The following is a 21,484-nucleotide window of genomic DNA, read 5'->3' as shown; positions in this document are numbered from 1 at the left end:
TGAAAGCACAATGGCATCCAGCGGCATCTGGATTTATCTCAGAAAAAATCCAATGTTGTTATTGCAAAATCCTGTTCCATGTGAATGTTTACACCATGATTTAAAAGAGTGCCAGAGAGATTAGATACACCCTTCAATCAAAATTTATGACAGGTTATGAATATGAATATGAAAATGTGGAAGTGGGGCTTAGGGAGGGTTTATATGTTAATCGCAGCGGGTAATAGCTATTGATGTCATGAGCAGATGTTAATGACTTATTGTAATTCTTTATCACTGCCCTGAATTGTTCTTGGTGAGTCTGGAAGACACACCCTACTGTTCCTTTGCGGGATAAACAATCTGCTTCCTCTCCCCCCATTCTTTGTACTTGGTCTAAAAGATGGCTGTCCTAGTGGTCTAGACGACTTGCCACTTCAGCTGTCTCTGTTTGTACTCAGTCTGAAAGACTCCTATCTCCTGCTTTTTAGTGATGTAAAACGAGTTGCTACCTTAGCTCTGATTGTTTGAACTTAGCCAGAAGGACAAGGTTTTATTTGCAGAGTTATTTCAATCTTATCTAGAGATATTTTTAAATTGTAATTTTAGATTTAACTTTAAACTTAAGAATCAAACATAAAAGTCTAACTTTAGATGTACTCTAAAATATAAAAGCAGAGTTAGTACTTAGAGTTTATACTGGCAGTATGTATTAAAATATTTCATACAATTATTATTATTTATTTAGATTTGATGTTTTGATGTGTGCACTTGGATTTTTATAGATTTATTGAATGATGGCCTGTGTAAATATTTATCAAATTGAATGACCATTCAGGTTTTAGTTTTTTCTATTGATGTTTGGTGCACAAATTCAAATATATGCTCCATATCAACCAACAATTCAATCAGTGAATCTGGTTTTTTTCTTAAATACCCTCTCTCATGAAGACTTACTTACATCTTCTGACAACTAGCCCAACATTGACTAAGTTTGCTATTGGTACACTTTACCTAAAAAAAAATACAATACACTTCTAGTTGCTGATAAGGGTTCCATTACTAAATCTTACAAATGATAAATGCAAAGCAGCCATATGTGTTAAAAAAGATCATATCAGTCAGATTAAGTAAAATATCATCATACTCAAAGAAATCAAAAATATTTATATTTTCTCTAACAGGTAATTTCTCCTTTTCAGGGAGCCTAAACTGTATGAACAGAATGATTGAAATATACTATGAAAATATTTATTTTGCAGAATCTTGTGGACAATGTCTTGATTCAGTCCGATCTTCCATCCTGTATCTCCTGTACTCTGATATTCTACTACATACACTCTGAATGTTTTGCTTGCTGTTCTTCATCATGCTTTGAATGTTGTATCTGGTTTCCCTTACTTTAACCCGCCCAACTTGTGCCTGATTGGTATGTTAGCTTTTTGATGCCCGCCCTGTGAGGCGGTGCTTCACGATCTTCCTTATGGTTGTTATTCTGTGTTAAATTTAGTGAAATCTTAATTGGCCAACCTAAAAACAATCAGTTATAATTGCAGTTTACTAATTTGTATTTGTGAACAAACTTAAAGATTAAACTCAGAGCATCAGATTGTAGCTGTGGTAACAAAACAATCTAACTATGAATATTGTTCTTTGAACTCTTACAAAATAAACTTGCCAGCTCCTTAAAATCTTACATTTCATTTTACAATCTTTTAATTTATGTATGCTGAAACCATTAAATCACATTTAGCAGCATTGATAATAAGTGATAAATGAAGTGAACTACCATTAAGCTTTTGGAAAAGCCTTACCTCTAATTTATTGGGTATTTAAGAAGTAAGTTTCAGATCAGGAACCATAGCATTAATAAAAAGAAATGCTACCATTTTTTTCAGGAATATCCAGTCAGAAGCCTGAAGCTTGAATGCAGAACAATTAAGTATATTGAGGATTCTAGTTTTTAGCATATTTCTTACTTTTGTGCACCTGATATCTCCATCTCTCTATTGTCTTCTGCTTACCTTAAATGAGATCACAAAGGCAAAAAGACCAGGAGAGAACCTCAAACATTCTTGGCAGGAAGGAATGTTGCATAGGGATATCTTACAACATTTCTATGCGTTCCAAGGCCAAAAGAGAAACAGAGGGCTTCCAACGAATTCTGGGTTTTTCTGGGGTCTCCTCCCATTGCAACATGCCTGGAAAACCTCCAAAAGCAGGTGCCCATGGAGTAACCTGATTAGATGCCTGGACTAGCTTAACAGACTCTTTTGAAGGTTATGAAGGAGCATCTCTACTTTGAGCTGTACCTCTGCATAACAGAAAAAAAACTCAATCAGTCTATGTCCTACTTTATCCTCAAATCATGTGAGAACAAGACACCTAAGGTGCTTTTCCACTTGCCCGCCTCTAACCGGTACAGTCGCGGTCTGGCACGGCTCAGCCCAGCTGTTCTGACATTTTAGTACCTCCTTCAGGGGTAGTATCAGCAAGACCGATTGAGGTACAGCACTGAAACCATTTGATTGACAGCTGACAGCATTCATTGACTGGCTCATTTTTTTATGTTACTGACTCAGCCCTTGATGTGGATGTCACAGGTTCCAGTCCCGGCCCGGTGACCTTTAACTCACTTCTCCGTCTTTCATTACCTAATTTCCTGTCTAATCACTCCCAAATAATAGCTGCTTTGAGCTCAAAAATCTTAAAAAAAAAAAAAAAAAAAGACAGAAACTGAGTCTGGACTCTAAAACTTAATACCCCAAAAACTTATTTTTTTAAATTTATTTCCCAACTTTGTTGGATTGTTGGTCCACCATGAAAAAACATAAGTTCAAACCAATCCTTTCTAGTTCAAAATTAATATGACATTCATGGCCATGACTGATGTAATGCACCACAAATTTGGAACAAACTCCCAGAAAACTGTAAAACAGCTGAAACACTGACTTCTTTTAAATCTCAACTAAAAACCCACCTGTTTAGAATTGTATTTGAAATGTAATCAATTACAAATTTATTGATGGAACTTGACTTAATGATTGATTCTATATTGCATTGTGTTTCTGTGTTTGTAATGATGTAAAGCACTTTGAAATGCCTTGCTGCTGAAATGTGCTATACAAATAAAATTTGATTGATTTGATTGATTGATTGTAAAAAAGGGGAGTTTCAGTTGAATGAATCACTACAATTTTACCACACTGCTGATAACTTCTGGGTTAAGCTTTTAAAAGTATGAGACTCCAGTTGGATATCAAGAGAAAATCATCTGGAGTTGTGTGAAAGAATTCACCTTCTAAGGGGAATGTGACAGTTGGATTTGTCATGTGGGATCTGACTCTGTGAGGGTTAATGGAGGGACAATGAGGCTGTGGGTCCACAACTAGAACTTGTGTTCAGTGTCTGAACAATGAGGCAGGAAACATCTGGAGGTGGGATACATGACCTGGAGCCTTGCCACCATCCACTCAATATAACAACAACAAACATCTCTTCACTAAGCATCTGGCTCTTCTGCATCTCCATGTATCTTCTGTATCTCATGGAAGCATGATTTGCACAACTATTACTACTTGAGAACATCTGGAGTGGAAACACAACAGAGATCTGACAGATTCAGCATATTGGCCCTTCTTGGTAACTTGTTCAAATTCAAGCTCATGGTTAAAAGAAACCTGTTGAAAAGCTAGCACTACTAAGAAGATCCAAAGTCTTGAAATTTTGTAGCAACAATTACCCTCCATTAATATAGAACTCAACTCCATTTTTGTGAAGATTTCAAACAATAAATCCCTAACTCGCAGCAGTCAATTGTGATGGGCCTTTTACCCTGTCTTAGTGGACTGTAGCTATGTCTGAAAATAAAAAATGGTGTCCTCAGTATCATAGTAATTGGATTCTCTGGTGCAACTCCCTCTGTTTTCAGTCATGTCTGGTACATGAAAGCAACAGTAGCTGTCTGCACATGCAGCATGAATGATGAGTCTGAACCTCAGCTCCCGAGACATTTGTCAGGACGGGGCTGTTTCTGCCTGCTGTTGAAGGCAAAGCTCACCATACAGCTAGAACTGCAGACAAACTAAAGGTGGATCTTCTTTCAAAGACCTTTGAAATAAGACTTTAAGTTGATCTTTGATCAGAAACCACAACTTCTACTGTAGAAGTTGTGATAATGATAAAATATTTAACATTCATTAATGTAGGGCCCTATGCAATCCATATTATTTTCCATATTCCATATTATTTTTCCCCCAAACTCTTCTTTTTTCCATTTTTGTCTGAATTCTACTTTTTACATTTTAACAATATTTATTAAACCAAAAATAATAATTTTTTTAAAAAGAGCTGAAGGAAGGATTCATGAATCCAGTCCTGATCCTACATAGCTGATTTCATCTATGACTGGAAACGACTGATTTTGAAAGGTGAAAGGTCAAAGGAAGGCACTTCTCCCAGGCTGAGTTCACACAGAATTAGTCACCAAAGGCCAACATTTAATGATATTCAAGTTTCACAAATGTAACAGTGATGTGGATCAGCAGAACAATGATTTTGCAAGGCGTTTAAAAAGAAAACTCAGATTATATGCAAAACATGGAATCTCATGCTTTCATAAGCATTTCTTTTATGAAAGGTAGATTTCATAAAAGAAAATCTACCTTTTAAAAATGCTTCAGAGTTGATGTCAACACCAAAAGTATTTGTAACATTAAAAAAGAAAAGCAAACAAACTTGGAAACAGTAAAAGCTTGTGCACACTTCCATCATGAACTTTTGTTCATTTTAATTTCCTAATTCTCCTTCAGAATTCCCAGAAATGCGGAAAACATGAAAAAGACAGAAAACATCATCTCCAAATGGCACGTCAGTATTTCTGTGTTTAGCTCTCATGTTTGTGCCAAAATGAGCGATGTTTTTTTTTCTCCCATATACCAATCTGATGTTTTACATGTTGAATACAAGTCATAATGTGACACATGACGAGTAACCAATGCATAAAATATGTGTTAAAGTAAATAATACCTACTTTACACGTTTACGCGTCAAAGTAGCATGACAATGCAGGGGTTCCATAGTGGTTATCATATGTATCCTTACTCCTGACAAAACATACAGAAGAATTCCATCCATCCATCCATTTACTGTACACCAGAAAAGGGTCAGGAGGGGTGCTGGTGCCTATCTCCAGCTAACGTTCATACAGAAGAGTTGTTCTCCTGATTCATAAAACTCGCTAGACTTAAACATTGTGCTAAGCTTTGAGGATTTTGTTTTTTGGGGTTTTTTTTGGAAGATGACGTCATTTCAGTTTGGGTTTTTTTGGAGTTAAATTGTGGCCATATAATTTGCTCAAAAGAAAAAGAGTTTAAAACTTAAGAAAAATGATTTGAAACTTAAAAATAGTTTTAAAACAAAAAAAATGTAACTGATAAAAATTTCAAATTGAAAAAAAAATTTAACTAAAAAAGTTTTTAAAACACTACGTTTCAAATTCAAGTTTTTTGTTGTTTTTTTTCAGTTTCAGATTTTCTTTTTCAGTTTCAAACTGTTGACCCTGTTTTAGATCAGGAGCAGGACCTCCTCAGATGACAGTGATGTGGAATCACGACTGACAGCAACAGTGACCTGGTCACTGTTGCATTTAGAGACTATTGGAAATGGAAATGTCTTTAAAGCATCACTTATATTCTATGTGTATATAATTAGTTTTTAAAATAACATGCTTCATTGATCTAGCTGCTTATATCAACACACCACACAATTATCAGTGAAAAAAATATAATATTGCTAAATTTGCGCAGCATTTTCGGTCCATGTTTAACATTTCCCAAAGGAGGTGAAACATCTAGTAGACGTGTGATGCAGACAATCTAATCCTGAATAGAATTTAAAATAATTCAAATTCTAGCTGTATTTTAAGTACAATGTGAATGATAATGTAATTTTTAATTTTGGATATTTTAGTTTTTTTAGTTTGGAACTTAAAAGTTTGACTTTCTGTAGAATATATTGAAAGAGATTTGAATTATTTATTAGATAAAAACAAATGATTTGAGTAAGAGTGACTTGAATTTGTCATGTTGAACACACTTTATGAATTAAGTTATAAAAACTTTGTAAATTGAGTTGGGTAAACTTAATGAATTGATTTGGGTGATTATAATATATTGATTTGATTAGCATAATAAATTGAGTTGGTCAGACGTAGGATACGAAACTGACATTGAACTCAATTGTTTCAAGTAAAGTCAAAGTCAGCAGTTCCTATAAATTAATTTAAGTTAGTTAGATTTGTAACTTTTAAGTTAATTGAGCACAAAAAAGCAAGTTGTCATTACTAAACCAAATTAATTAAGTGAGATTAATGTAAATAAGTCCATTAAATGAACTACAGCTAAAATCACGTTTTAGAGTGAGCTCAGAGATTATTATTATTAATATAGCTGAAGCTTCAATTCCCAAGACAGGGGGAAGAAGAAATAAAAAAATCTATTCCATGGTGGAATAAGGAATGTAGTAATGCTATAAGGAAAAGAAATAAAGTTTTCAAGTTGGTAAGGAGGAATCATACTTTTGAGGCATTAATAAAAGAGCACTGGCTGTAAGGATTTGAGTTTTTATGTGTGTTTATTTAGGATTCTGTGTCAGTTAAGTTTCCGTGTTGTCCTGTCTACCCTTGATTGAGTCCAGCTGTGTCTAGTTCCCTTGATTACCCCCTGTGTATTTATACCCATCTGTTTCTTGTTCTCTGTCAGGTCCTTATCTGCTGTTTATTGATTATTGATTACTGTTTACCAGTTGCTACCAGAGACTAGCTCCTAGCTTTTGCTCCTTTGTGCTGCCTGGATTTTTGTCTTTTTTTTTCATCATTAAACCATCATCACTACTCAACCACCTGGATCCTCCGCTTCATCCTCACCACCTACAACCACCTAATCATGACACTGGCTGTAGTTAGGAAAACTACAAGAGCAGCTAAGAAGGCATGTTGGAGGCAGTATTGTAATTCTATTGGAAGGGAGACCAAGTTGTCTCAGGTATGGAGAGTTATTAGGAAAATGAATGGTGTTAGGAAGAATTTTTTTTTTACCTTCCTGTATATAATGTAAAAAATATAATGGAAACATAGCTGTTAGTAATAAAGAAAATGCAGAGTTATTGGTAAAAACTTTGAAGTACATAATTCAGACAATGTATCTGAAATTTGTAAAGGGTTATAAAGAGAAGAGAATCACTGTTAAGAAAAAGGTTTCATTTCTACATTTGCCCTTTACTCATTATGGGCTGTAAAAAGCTGTATTTAATGCAAAACAGTCAACAACAGGTGAAGATGGAGTCTGTCATACAATGCTTAAACATTTAAGTGGCATATCTCTTGATGGTATTTTGAAACTTTTTAATCTGGTTAAAAAGTTTCAAAATAGTATGCTGTAGGATTATTCCTGCAGCATGGAAACAGTCAGTTGTAACTCCTGTGTTGAAACTTGGTAAAAATATGTCAGACTCTTCAAATTATAGACCTATAGAACTTACGTCTCAATTAGGAAAAACAATGGAGAGAATTGTAACAAATAGACAGTCATATATTGTTGAAAGCAAAAACTTATTCTGCCCTTTTAAAAGGGTTTTTTGTAAAGGGAGAAATATGATGGATGCTGTGCTTGGAGTCAAAAGTAAGGAAAGCTCAAACAAAGAAATAATAATAGCTGTTTTCTGACATAGAAAAGTATTATGAAAGAGGGATTATTGATTAAACTAGCAAAACCTGGCACAAGAGGTAACCTTTATAATTGGGTTTTAGATTTTTTTTGTTTGGGAGGAAAATAGAAGTAAGAGCAGGAACTGCTTTAGAGTAATAGCATAGGAGTGTCGTTTTACAGTACCGCCCCAAGGTAAACTTCACACCTTAAATGCACAACAATACCAGTTTAGATTTTGAGCAACTTGCTAAAACTGTATTGTGTAACATTAAAACATGCTTGGCTGCAACTGTATCAATGGCAGCTCTTCTTCTCTTCAGTGTTTCTGTCAGCTTCGTTCTCCTGCTACTGATCACCACATCAGTTCAGCGTTACCCCGGCTAATGACGTTGCTGTGATTCACTTGTCTGGTGTCTGATTTTGAAATATTTTATGTTTTATTGATGATTTTGTATATATGTTTTCACAGTGCTGTGATCATGTCAAAGCAGCAACTCATATTGCAGGGCACCATTAGATAAAAATAGAAAAGTAGATAATATGTTTAATTGAGAAATGTATTTTATGCTCAAACTTCATTTTTTATTTTCATTATACAGATCCACGTATCTATTTGCAACATTCGGAATGGAGAGAAGATTCTTCCGTATTGCATGAAAGATAAATATTGCTGTTCCCTTTGCTAATACAAGCTACAGAACCATATAGCACAAACTGCTATGGTTCAACATAACGGTATGTATAACTACACTTGAAAAATATTTCAAGTGTAGTTGAAATATTTATTTGATTTTCATACTTGAGTTAAACTTAAATTTTTAACCATACCTTGTCATTGGCAAACATTTCTGGATGTCTTGTTTTGATTCCCCCAGTGGATTCAAGAACAAAGACTTTTCTCTTGTGGGTAGATCACCTAGAAAGTGAGCATTCGACAGTTTTCATGTGGTTTTTGTCTATGCGATAAGTATGATATAGATTGTTTTTAGAGTTTAAAAACATTTATTACCACTAAAGTCCAGTGGTGGTGATGATTGTTGATTCCCAGAATGGTTCCCCCTTCATAACTTTGTCAAATAAAGAGCAAATGCTACCAAACTTACATGATTTATTGTTGATGATAAGAGGAATAAACACAGTTAAAGACTTGCTGGTAAATTAATTTGTTCCCATTTTATGGAGGGGGAACAGATTACTTTAGGTTACTAAAATATATGGTTCCCCCTTCATAACTTTGGCAAATAATGATCAAATGTTACCAAATTCACAGGATTTATTGTTGATGATAAGAGGAATAAACAGAATTAAAGACTTGTTGGTAAATTAATTTGTTCCCATGTTATGGAGGGGGAACAGATTATTTCAGGCAGCTGAAATATCCATTCTCTACTCTCCTCCCCCCATAACCTTTGGGAATAAAGGGCAACTGTTGCCAAATTCTCAAAAATTATGTGTGATAGCCTGTAGTATACTAGAAATTTCCTTAATACAGTAATCTGTCATATTTTACATTAGAACGGGATTTACCAGAAAGTCCACGCTCTCGTCTTTTCAGGAAGTCTTAATTTTTGTGCCATGCTTTCAGCCATCCTCTTATATCAGCAATGAAAAATTATAAATACACACTGCGTGTTGGAAAACGCAGTGTGTATTCAGTCAGTCACCAAAAGTCAGTTTTGGTGACTGACTTTTATTTCTGTCAGGCGTAAGTGACAAAAGTTGGAAAAAGACCGATTCTCTTGGCGTTTAAAATAACACAAAACAGCGTAAAAAGACCTCGTTTATTTAATTATTTTTACAATTTTGTAAACAATAGCTGCCGATTAAACTAAATGTTTACGTGCTTGACATGATTAACTGAGTTGTTTTTACCGAGAAATCGATCAGAAGCGCCGTGAAAATGGTCAGATCCGCCTCTCTGGCTGTAATGCGCGCTCCCGACACAGGGGGAACAGATTTTCGCAGGGGAACAGAATTGCGCACAAGACCGGGACATAGAATGGAGCAACAAACGAACTGTGAATCAGGATCAGAGAATCCGGCAGTGAACAGTGAAAAATCAAGAGCTTATAGTGGCAGATCAAGTGAAACTCATAATGATGAGGCGGCGCAGCAGGTGAATGGCATAAGGAGTAAAAATTACTGGTGGTGAGCGTCAATACAAACAATAAAATAAAACTAGCAACAGGAAAGAAACTAAAGATGACATAACAATAAACCAAGACAGGATAATACTAATCAGAGAAAACTAAATGGAAATGAATGAAGAGAAAAATGCAAGAACTAAGAAACTAAAGTAAATACATAGGAATAAACTTGTATGGCAAGACCTTTTGAGCAATAATTAATTGCGTTGGATTGTTCACCCACTAATAGGGAACGTGAGCTGGGATTAGACCGTCGTGAGACAGGTTAGTTTTACCCTACTGATGTAGTGTTGTTGCAATAGTAATCCTGCTCAAACAGACATTGTTTTCAGATAAAAGACATAATAATACTGTTGAAGTGTCAAATGTTTGTTCAGTTGGTAGCAAGAAGAAATATATCTCACAGACGGTAACAGTAATAAGGAGGTTATCGCTTATTTATGTTTTTAATTAGATTTAATATATTTATTTCTTCAATATTATTTTTCATGTCAGTGTTAATGTCATGAGGCTGATGACTCCATGACACTTTCAATTTGACTCATTAGGATTTGATTAAAAACCAGTTTTGTTCTTTGTAATTTCTGTCCAGTAAAACTATTAATCTATAAATCAATAGACAGGTCTATTGAAAAATATCATCCATATTTCTATCCCATATTTGTACAGCATTAAAAGGTTCTGGCACTTTTGTTTTCCCACTGAAAGCACTGGTTTGCACAGTAAATGCCATGTGGGTGAAATTTTATGGATGATACTCTGATGTCCCATTGTCCTGAAGGCAGCACAGAGCTGCACCACGAGCTATTAAGAGAAAAAGAGCTATGACTGATATAATTGCAGTTCTATCCATGTTTTAATGTAGCAGCGCACAGTTCTTCGCAAATAGTTCAAAGTTTAAATCGGCATTGTTGTACATCTTTTACCTGGTCATTTTGTAAAAGATTTAACAACTGAAATTGCACGGAACAAGGATATTTTTTCCACTCTGATAAGTTGCTGTTGGGCCTATGAATTTTAAGTTGAATGTTCATTCATTACATTTTTCGTAGATGCCTAAAAAAGATTTTTATTCCCCTTGCTTTTTTGTTCTCTGGGAAATTATTATTTATTTATTTATTTTTTTACCCCTCCAGGGGGTCTTTTGTGGGCTCTAGTGTCCCTTATATGACAGTAGGCTGACAGGAAACGGGGAAGGAGAGGGGGGAAGACATGCGGCAAATGTCGTCGGGTCAGGGAGTCGAACCCGCGACGGCCGCGTCGAGGACTCAAGGCCTCCAAATACGGGTCACGCTAACCGCTACACCACCACGGCACGCCCGGGAAATTATTTTTGATGATAAATACAGAAACAACCATAAAAATTAAAACATCAACAATAGTGATAGTAATATTAATAACAAAATAATACTCATTGCAAAGTAACCTACTAATTCTTTGATGGGGGCGGTGAGAGACCTGGATAATGGATAGGGGTCGCTGGCCCAAAAAAGGTTGAGAAACACTGCTCTAGTAGATATATTGTACAGAATGGTGAGTTTACAAGGCAGTGTTTGTAGTCTAATTCTTTTTAATATCATGACAAATGACATATTTGATCAAATAGGTAGTAGTATAGGGGAATCTTTATATGCAGATGATGGGGTACTTTAGGTGCAGAGATATAATCTTGAGTACCCAAAGAAAAAGATGTAGGAAGCAATTATGAAAGTGGAAGATTGGGTAAACAAATGGGGCTTTAGAATGTCTGTCGCATAGGCCCAAGTCCTCTGTTTTTATAGAAGACATAAGGAAATTTCTTTGAATCTTTACAATAAAAAGCTTGAGCAAGTGAGATATTTAGATGCCATAGTTGATTTAAAAACTTGCTTGGATGCAGCATATAGAATTTGTACAAAATAAATGCAAAAGAGTTAATTTGCTAAGATGTCTGTCTGGTCTCTTCAAAAAGTGCATTGTTGGAAGTTTATCAGGCACTTATGAGATCTTCCTTGGATTACGATTGTATAGCATATATGGCAGCATCTGACAAGTTGTTGTCAATGCTTAAGCTAGTTAGCATAGCCACAGATGACGGCTGAAAAATGGTCTTCCTGTGAAGGTGAAGGAGATCCATCTTTTCACTGATTGTCTGTCTCATAACAAATATGTAAAAATATATTCTTTATAAAAGTCACATACTGCAGCATTATACATGATTATTGAAATAATTATCAACTACACTGTAAAAGGAAATTTGTTGAACCAGTTTAATTGAATTGCTTCAGTTGGTAGCAAGTCATTCAATTAAGTTTACTCAACTTAATTCATTAAGTTTAACAAACTCAAGCTGTCTATTCAATTCAATTTATTATGATTAAGTCAATTCATTAAGTTTATCCAACTCAATTTATTACGTTTTTTTTTAACTGAATTTATTAAGTGTGTTTAAAATGACAAATTTAAATCAGTCTTACTCAAATAAATAAGGAAACAAATAATCTCTTTTTTACCAGGATTTTTTGGCTGAGGCAACCTTTGTTTGAGAGTATTTAGACAGGAAAGTGGGTAATGACAGAGAGGAAAGACATGCAGCAAAGGTCATCAGGCTGGAATCGAACTCAGGACACCCGTATTGAGGACTAAGGTCTCCTTATGTGGGTTGTGCTCTACCCTTGCACCACCACAGCACCCTGGTGAGTCATGACATCAGACGTCAGACACAAACGTGGCATTGAACTTAATTGTTTCAAATACACTTTTGAGAGTGCACTCTGAGAAGAGTATTGGAAACAATTAAGTTCAATGCTGTTTCTACATAAGCTTCTGATGTCTGACATAAGCTTGACCAGGGACAGATGCTGTACATGATGTGGTAGCGTGTGGGTAGAGCATAACTCACATAAGAAGACCTTAGTCCTTGACACACTTACTGAATTAAATTCTAAAAACTTAGTAAACTGAGTTGGATAAACTTAATGAATTGGATGATCATAATAAACTGAGTTGGCTAGACATAGGGTACTGTCATTGTACTCAATTGTTTCAAGTAAAGTCAAAGTAAAAAGTTCCTTTAAGGTAATTTAAGTTAGTTAGATTTGTAACTTTTAAGTTAATTGAACGCAAAAAAGTAAGTTGTCATCAAAAAATCAAATGAACTAAGTGAAAAATTAATGTAAATAAGTCCATAAAATGAACTACAGTCAAAAACACCTTCTAGAGTGTAATTTTCTAATCTATTAATTGTTAACTGGAGTATAAAAACTAAAAAAGACTGAAAGCAGTGGTGATTTCTGATATGGGCAACCGCCCAGGGTGGCATGAGCGCCAGCTGCTGGCTCCGATTCCCCGAGATCTGGTACCAGTACCAAATAGCAGACAGGACGAAGAGCCTACCACACATAGTTCATGCATACAATTGTACTAAATATGAGGCTACAGGTTACACATTTTTCTTTCTTCTGTATGGTTACTATGTCCAGTGTACTTTTGTTGGACATCCTTTAAAATCTCAGTAAAGGTAAGGATCTACATTCTCAAAGGAAAACGCACAGAGTCTGATGTTTACTTAGTAAAGCTAAGATTCTTAAGTCAGTATGAAATTTCACCCAAGCACTTATTGTGCATTTCTTCAACTGCTTTCACACACTGTGCGTGAGATCCTCTATGCATCCAAAAAATATTTTCAAGGCTGATAATTATTGTTTCTGGTCCCAATGGTCCAGATGATCTGAAAAAGAGAAAGCATCCAGTAAGCAACAGTTGTGAGGATAAACTTTTATGATGGTGATAACAAAGGTCAGGAAAGAATGGTAAAACTAGTTCCAGTTAATAGAAAGGCAATGCTATGTGGAATATCATCTCTGAATACAAAATGTGTAGAACTTTAAAACAGATGGGCAGAAGAAACTGGCATTCCATAGACAAATCAAAAGTGGACAATAGCAGACTGAAAATCATTGCCTCTTTATTTCAGTAGCAACACCACAACCTGCCCGAGTATTGTTACTGACCATGTGCAGCCCCCCTTTTTTATTTCCGTTGAGATCCATTGAGATCTAGATCTCATTTTCAAGAGGGAACTATGTAACCACACTGTACTCATCTTCTGACAACTAGTTAGAGCAGGGTAATAAACCATGTCAAAAACCTCTAATCATGTCAAACACAACAATGAGTTCACTGAACTCCAATGTCTTCCACATTCACAAGCTTTCAATCTACAGTAGAAGCTTTGAGGTGTGTTGCACAAGGATGTTCTCATTGTGGATGGGTAGCTGACAAATCTGCAGGAATTGCACTAAGTCATGTCAATATGGGCCAAAATCTGAGGAAAATTTTGAATTGAAAAATTAAAGCAGCTCTAAAGGCAAAAGGGGGTCCAATACAGAATGAGCAAGATGTGCAAAATAAAGTGGCAGATCAGTGTAGAAACAGGTATTTTGTCTCTGCTCCTGCGCCTACTTCTCAATAACTACAATAACTATATTCTTTGCAGTTCTGTGCTGCAAAGAATATCCACAATCTATGAGATTGTGAAATTTCAAGACAAAGCCTCCATTCAGTGTGACAGCGCTGATATTAAGGGAAGAAGTTGAAGGAGACAATTTAAGGATCCAAACAATGGTTGTAAGTTGATGTCTACTTAGTCATCCATTTTTAGATTGACATTTCAAACTGACTTAACCCTCCCACGTTTATGACGCTCGGACTTGGGGGGGTCTAAATGACCTCATCTCTTAACCCCTTCAGACCTGAATTTTTTTCTAGTGGACCAAAAAATTTTTACTAAGCTGATTTTTACTCCACTTAAGCTTAGAAATAAAGGGGAAAAGAGACATTTTTCTTATCTCATGTTTTAATATGTTTTTTTAATGTCCATTGTAATGGACATCTCAACTAAATGAGATGGGAATCTTGAAAACATCTATACTTTTCCCATAGAGTTTCATGTTTACCAGTTTTTATTTATTAGTGTGCATGTCTGAATAGAGAATATATAATACAAAATGTAGTTTTGACTTTAGTAATGTGTCATTGAACTTTCAAATGCATTGGCATGTTATTATTTGTAGTATATTATTTGTATGTAAACGGATTACACAGTTACCAAACCATTGATAAAGCATCAGCTTGCTGGGTATTTTCATGTTATCTCTCATTTTTGATGAACACCCTCAAAGCAGTTTCAGTGTGGCACAAACCACAGCTGGATTTTACATGTGTTACAGTAGAAGTGCATTTTTCCTGTGTATTATGGCCACTTGCATTTGGTGGGCACTGACTTTTTTCCCAGATATTTGTGTAGTACAGAACAATTTCATCTAGCAGGACAACACCACCCACTGATTCACTGTATGGCTTGAACACCTCTGGATGAGACACTTTGAAAAACTGGGACTGCTTTACTTCTCAATTTACCATCTAATTCCTATTCTCGTATGGCTTATTTAATTTATCCAAGCACTCAAGATCAGATATCTTTCGATGTACAGTCAGTTCAAGATAGTCTGGGAGTTTATACTCCATCATTGAAAAAAATAAAACATAAAAACATTTAGAAATCACAAACTGGATATGAAATCCTCATACATGCTTCTTTCTTTGCACGGTAACACTGAATAATTAGGCGTTGTACAATACACAAACTCCTGATGTCCACTGGGATGGACACTCAACTTTTAAATAGTCCTGCAATTTCATGATAGAAAAAACATTCAAAATACCTTCAAATACTATGACTGGAAATACTTAAAATTATACGGAGAGTCATTTTTTAAGCTGTTATGAACATAAATTAATATTTTTGATGGAAAACAGATGCTTACTCTTCCCCATCTCTCGCTTCATACACAAGCTCATCTTGTCTGATGCCTGAAACTCACTAATATCAAGTTAAGAGTCTAAACTTCAGTGTTTTTGTTTAATAAGAAACCAACCTGTAAGATCCATCATGCAAATAACAATTTCCTTAATTTTTTTATTGGTTTAATTCCAGAAAAATATCATGTCCATTCCAGTGGACGAGGGGTCTGAAGGAGTTAAAACCATGGAGGGTTAAAATACATCAATCTTTATTTATCAGATTAATTATCGTACATGATGTAGTATGCAGTATGAGCATAACAGAGTGCTTTCAACATCAGAGTTCATAGAAGAGGCCCATGAAACCTTGAAGATTTAACAACTGCTTGTGTGAAGAATGGTTCAAAATCACTTTTGTCTTTTCCTCCATGCAGAAGGAATCTTGAATAGTCATTACCAACCGATACTTTTGTAAGAAGTATTAAATAAATATCAGTAAGCATGTTCAGTAGTTTCTCTTATTTGACATTGTCACATGAATTAATTTCTGACCTTGTTTTGGTTTCTTTCTATGTATGGATTAGTTGGTGGAAATTTCATGTTAATAGCATCTTTAGAAATATTTTTACTATAAAAAACATTTTATGTGTTCAATATTTATTTTACATGCCGTAAATGTTATTTAAGTAAATTAGCATGTATAACTTTATCAAATTTTAACACACATTTTGACTGGGTTGTTTATCTAACTGATCAAATGTTAAACTCTGTTTGCACACAGCACTAATGTTCCATTTTTCCCAACAGACAAAGCGGTTCAGACACTGCAACACAAGCGACTCCTCAGAGCAGCCACGCTGCTTTTGATCTACTTCTCTTTTTTCTACAAATATACCACAAAACACTCATGGGCAAACTATGAGAGTCTATTCTCACTGTCAGAGATTCCCATTCATTTGAAGGGAGAAGATGATTCCATGCAACAGCATCTGCACCTATTTATACTGCAGCCTGCACACTGAAGCTCACTTTAATTTTCTTCTTATTTTATCTTTTCCAGAAAACAGAAAAGTTCTCAAAAGAAAAAAAGATTTTTTTATTTTAAAATGGACGGATTGCTGCATGTCAGAAAAAAGCCTTTCATAGACGGCATATTTTTTTCAACTATCTTTTATTATGTTCTCTTCCGTACCACAGCTTCTCTGTCTATAAATGGTTCTAACTAGTGTTTACAACTTTAGGTAAATTACAGTGTTCCTGTTCTGTGTAACTTCAACTGTAGTACAAATCTGACCTCTGTCAGAGACTCTCAGGACGATTATACACGGACTGTGAAACATTGTAAAATTGTGACAAACGCTCTCCTGATGGTTTTAAAGTTTTAGATTGGAATACACTAAATAAAATAAGCAAAAGATGCCAAGTTTTACAGCACAGTAGTCATATGCCATGGGAACTATTTTCCCCTTTATAAATGCATTTCATTTTCTTTAAATGATCATTTAGATGATTCAAAGAAAAGGAAAAAAGTCAAACAAAATATTCTGTTGGTTGAAAAGACAAAAGTGAACAATTTGGAAACTGCATGCCATGACAGGTGAAAATTAAGAGCATTACAGAAGCATAGACGAACAGATTCAAACATGGTGGCGTTACAGTGCTGATTTGTGGTTGCTTTGCTGTGCCAGGATGTGAATCACTGGTCATTATTTGCACCATGAATTGTTTTTCAAATAATGGGTTAGGATTAGGGGTTAGCCCATGATCAGGAAGGAGGTTCCAAAGCACAAGATCCACCCCTGAATGGCTAAGAAAAAAAACAAAATTAACATTTTGGAGTGACCTAGTCAACCTCTTGACAACTGATTGTCAACTCAAATCTGACTGAGATTTGAGTTAACTTGATTTGAGCTACCTTAAAACAGGCAATTCATATTCAAACTCTTTCTAATGTGGTTTGATTAAAACTATTCTGCAGAAAAGGGTGGACGAAGATTCATCCACAGTGATGTCAAGAACTTCTTTGCACTAATCCCAGATGCTTGATGTCAGTTGTTGCTGCTTAGCAGCTAAGAGTGGCAAAAACAATTATTGGCTCTAGGGGTTTACTACTTTTCCACATATAGATGGTTTTTAAAATTTAATAAATAAAATTATTAGTCTGTAATTATAAAATTGAAATGTGTGTTTACTCATGCTATCTTTGATGATGAAATTTGTTGGGTTTGACAAAAAAGCAAAAACAGGAGAAAACTGCAAGTGGGGAATGCTTTCTAACTAGTCTGTCTTATGCTTTTTGCTTTGTCCAAAGGATCAAGGCTCTTGGCTATTGAGAAACAATTGCTTCCTGAAGATGTGGACTGTGTTGAAGTTTTAAATTTTACATCCGAGATGTATGTAGTGCAACAGTGCGACGTTATGAAAGCGCCGCGGACTGGAAATGGCCTGCATTGTAAACAACTATCCTCCACTGCAAATAGAGAAGTGCAAAGCCGAACAAGGTGGCTGTTAATATTAACTCAATATTTGGAAGTGTCGCAAACACAGACAGCTTTGTTCACTTCCTCTGCTACCATTGTTAAAAATACAGGCAGACTACAATTCTAAAACAGTACCGAAAATTCATGTCATCATTCACGATTTCTCCTTCTTCTGTTTGCTGATTGGTCTGGTCAAAAGTCGATCGGAGACAATCTGAGTCAAGGAGAGAAAGCCCAGACTGTGACTGTGTGGAAGGCATTTGTGGAGGAGAATCCCTTAGGCTGTACTGAAAAATCCACATTTCCATGTCAGCTCCGCACTTTCAAAGTATCAAATAGACAAAAAGGACTGCCAACCTACAAGACGTATCAAAGCCTGCAGATACCAGCTCTTACTATCTCTTTAATATTTAAAAGTATCAGGACATAAGGCTATTTCCTTCAGCCTCATGAGAGGCTGAAGGAAATAGCCTTTCAAATCAACCTGGGGCTTGTTTATCTGCCCCCCCAGGTTGATTTATATGTCTATATAAGATCAACTGGATTTATCAGATCAGCATGTTATATGCAAACTGCACACTGTGAAACTCCAGCAACAGACATCGGTAGGGGGAACAAAGCACTCTGTTGTTTTCCACAGCTCCTCGGGCCCCTATTACACCTTGGTGCCAACACAGCAGTTATCAACTCCACTCCCAGCAGAATTAGTAGAATTGGATCACCACCTGAAGCTTGAGGCCTTAAGCAGCTGCGAAGAGATTATAAAATTGAGGAAAGGATGTTGTTTGAGCAAAATCTCCCAAACATATGGCTGTTTAATTGGACCCACAAAGGAATAAAGGGTATCCAATTGAGACCCAATGCTTAAAACAAGAGCAAGCAATTAGTGTTCTTTATTTTCGTACTAAACAACTGCCACAGAGGAACATGCCAAAGCTGTAACTTACAGTCAGGAGTTCTTTCTGGAAGGACTTCCTCTCTTTGCTTTCTGCATTGTTGCAGTCTTCCTTTAGCCTCTCCAGGACCGACGCCACCCTCTCTGGCTCACTGTCTAGCTCTGTGCGGCAGAAATGCGTCAGGGGCAGGTTGACGTATCCAAGAGCATCAGCAAAAACTCGCCAGTTGCCGATGTTCTCCATCAGTATAGTTCTTACTGAGGCATAGATGTATGTGAGGAACTTGCAGGGCTTCAGTATTTGCTCCAGTAACAATGAGGTTGTAAGTTCAGGCCCGCTGATATTAGTGGGCTTTATCTTGCCAACTATCAGAACATTCTTAGCATGAACAAGCCCTATTTTGCCCTGATAATACCCAATGTACCACTCTTTTGTCCACAACTGGCCCTTCAGCTTGATCATCTCCTCACTCAGAAGGGCTACAAAGTCTCCTTTTTTGTATTCAAGCAAGTACTGGTTTTTCATTTGCCTGATTACAGTTTTGATTAATTTCCCAAACTTTAGGTTGTTTATTTTCCTGTCCTGGAAAACAGGGTATTTGGTTGCAACAGCAAGAGGAGACAAAACTATTTTCCCTAACTCCTTCTTCTTCAGGAATCGCCGCTGCACTGATGTCTTTGGACCTGCTTTAGGTGGCGGTGTTGGTGTTTGGACACAAAACTGAGCAAGGATACAATCTTGGTCATCTTTCACTTGGATTCTTAGAGTGAAATCTGAAACATCTTCAGCATTCCGAGTGGAAATCATGTAGATCAGCCTGCTGACTTTGCCTAATCTAACCTGGAAGCCCCGGACCACTCTGGCCTGCTCACTGGCTTTTACCTCATAGTTAGCCATGTTGGAGTAAACCTCAACATGGAGGTCTTGAGGTTTCGACAGGACAAATTGATGTTTGCCCCAAAGCTGCAGGGCAACTGGTGGTGCAGACTGTGCCTGTTTACCCACCTCGTTCACCAACAGGGTCTTTGGAGCACATTCATGGCCAAACATGGCCACCACAGTTTTGAAGGATGGGTGGATGTGTTTTGGTCCATAAACTCCTAAGGTAATCTTTTTAACAACATGCTCCCAGACTGTGGTTTCAGGTAGTACAAACAGGGCCTGGGTAACCACACATACATACATGCATGGCTCAAGGTTATCCAGGCCCACCTGAACTGTGTCCCCATAGATGTAGGCCTGAGGGATGGGGGTATATGGCCCCTCTTTACAATCACTCCTCACACATAAGACTGCTGTCGTCTGTCTGTTTTCCATTTTTACAACAACGGACACTTTCATCTCCAGGGTGATGGTGGTTTTTGTCTCCATGTTGCTGAGTTTGATCTCTACCACAGGGCTGACAGTGGTACAGCGATCACTGTTCAGTTCAAGTGGTGAGTCGAGCAGAGCTTTGATTGAGATTTGTTGTGTGTCCCCTGCTGCCACATGGCCCTCAGGTACAAGGACGCTAATGTTGGTGTCTGGAAGCTGCACTGCTCCTCCTGAGCTGTCCAGGCGACAGACAATGTTGGTTTCTACTGGCTGTGTTTGACCCCAGCCTGGGTTCTGACCCAGTGAATCCAGGTCATGGCAGGACCTGGCCAACTTGCGATGGGTGAGCCACGCTGCACGGAAGTCCTCCCTGGTCTGGAACTGCTCGGGTGCAGGCGCTGTGAGACCTCTGAAGAAACTGTTGGAGGCTTGAGGAATTTCTGTCTGAGCCTGAAGGATGGACAGTTCAGACAGGCTGTAGGAACGCTTGCTTCTAAAAAACGGGTTGTCTCTTTGAAATGTTTGCCCCACAACCACAGTGGGACTAAGAGTGTTCAAACTAAAGACGTAGCTGGAAAAACCATGGTCTCCAGTGTTTCTGGTAGAATTAGGGCCAGAAGAAGAGACTGTATCAAACAGAAGAAGGTCAACTGATTTCTCTTTTATTGTCTGATCAAATGAACTCTGAGCACCCCTGTTTAGAAAAGGATTTGTAGAGCTATGGGCAAAAGGATTTCCATTTTGAAAAGTGGTCGGTTTTAGAATTTCTCCTGTCCACTCTCCTAACAGGTCCATTTCTTTAGCTCCCTCCTCGTTACAGTCTGATATTGTGTCTATCATCCCGCTGTCGCTGAAGGATGAGTCTCTGTAGTTGATGGGTTCCACATAGGCTGCGGGGATGTAACCCATCTCTGTATTGTTGTGAGCATACCACCACTCTCCCCCAGATGAGTCAAGAACGTAGAGGAGGTCGCCCTTGGAGAACTTGAGAGTGGTGAAGCTGGATGGGCAGTAGTCCTTTATGGCAACAACTTCCCTGGCAGCACCAAATGAAGCAGTGGTATCCAGTCGTAAGGCACTAGGAGAAGGCACTAAAAAAGACAGCAAAAAAAGATTGGTTTTCTTTTCCCACGCTGTTGTGATGTATACAATCAGTGAATAAAACAATAAGTTGTTTC

The 21,484-nt window shown here is 36.9% G+C and overlaps 1 protein-coding gene across 3 annotated transcripts in view; it reads right to left on the bottom strand.

Annotated features, from left to right (window-relative positions):
- LOC116723006 (SH3 domain-binding protein 4) overlaps window positions 1-21,484 on the bottom strand; it is an 82,543-nt gene that overhangs the window by 11,281 nt on the left and 49,778 nt on the right. For 2 of the 3 annotated variants that reach the window (XM_032567494.1, XM_032567493.1), the window contains exon 3: window positions 19,044-21,397. In XM_032567494.1, coding sequence (XP_032423385.1) covers window positions 19,044-21,397 — 2,354 coding nt within the window. Of the gene's footprint in view, window positions 1-12,255; window positions 13,542-19,043; window positions 21,398-21,484 lie in introns of those variants that run through there. The other variant, XM_032567496.1, reaches the window with a different exon arrangement.

This window comes from Xiphophorus hellerii, chromosome 7 (assembly GCF_003331165.1).
Source record: "Xiphophorus hellerii strain 12219 chromosome 7, Xiphophorus_hellerii-4.1, whole genome shotgun sequence".
NCBI lineage: Eukaryota > Metazoa > Chordata > Actinopteri > Cyprinodontiformes > Poeciliidae > Xiphophorus > Xiphophorus hellerii.
This window is presented reverse-complemented; position numbering and strand designations above follow the sequence as displayed.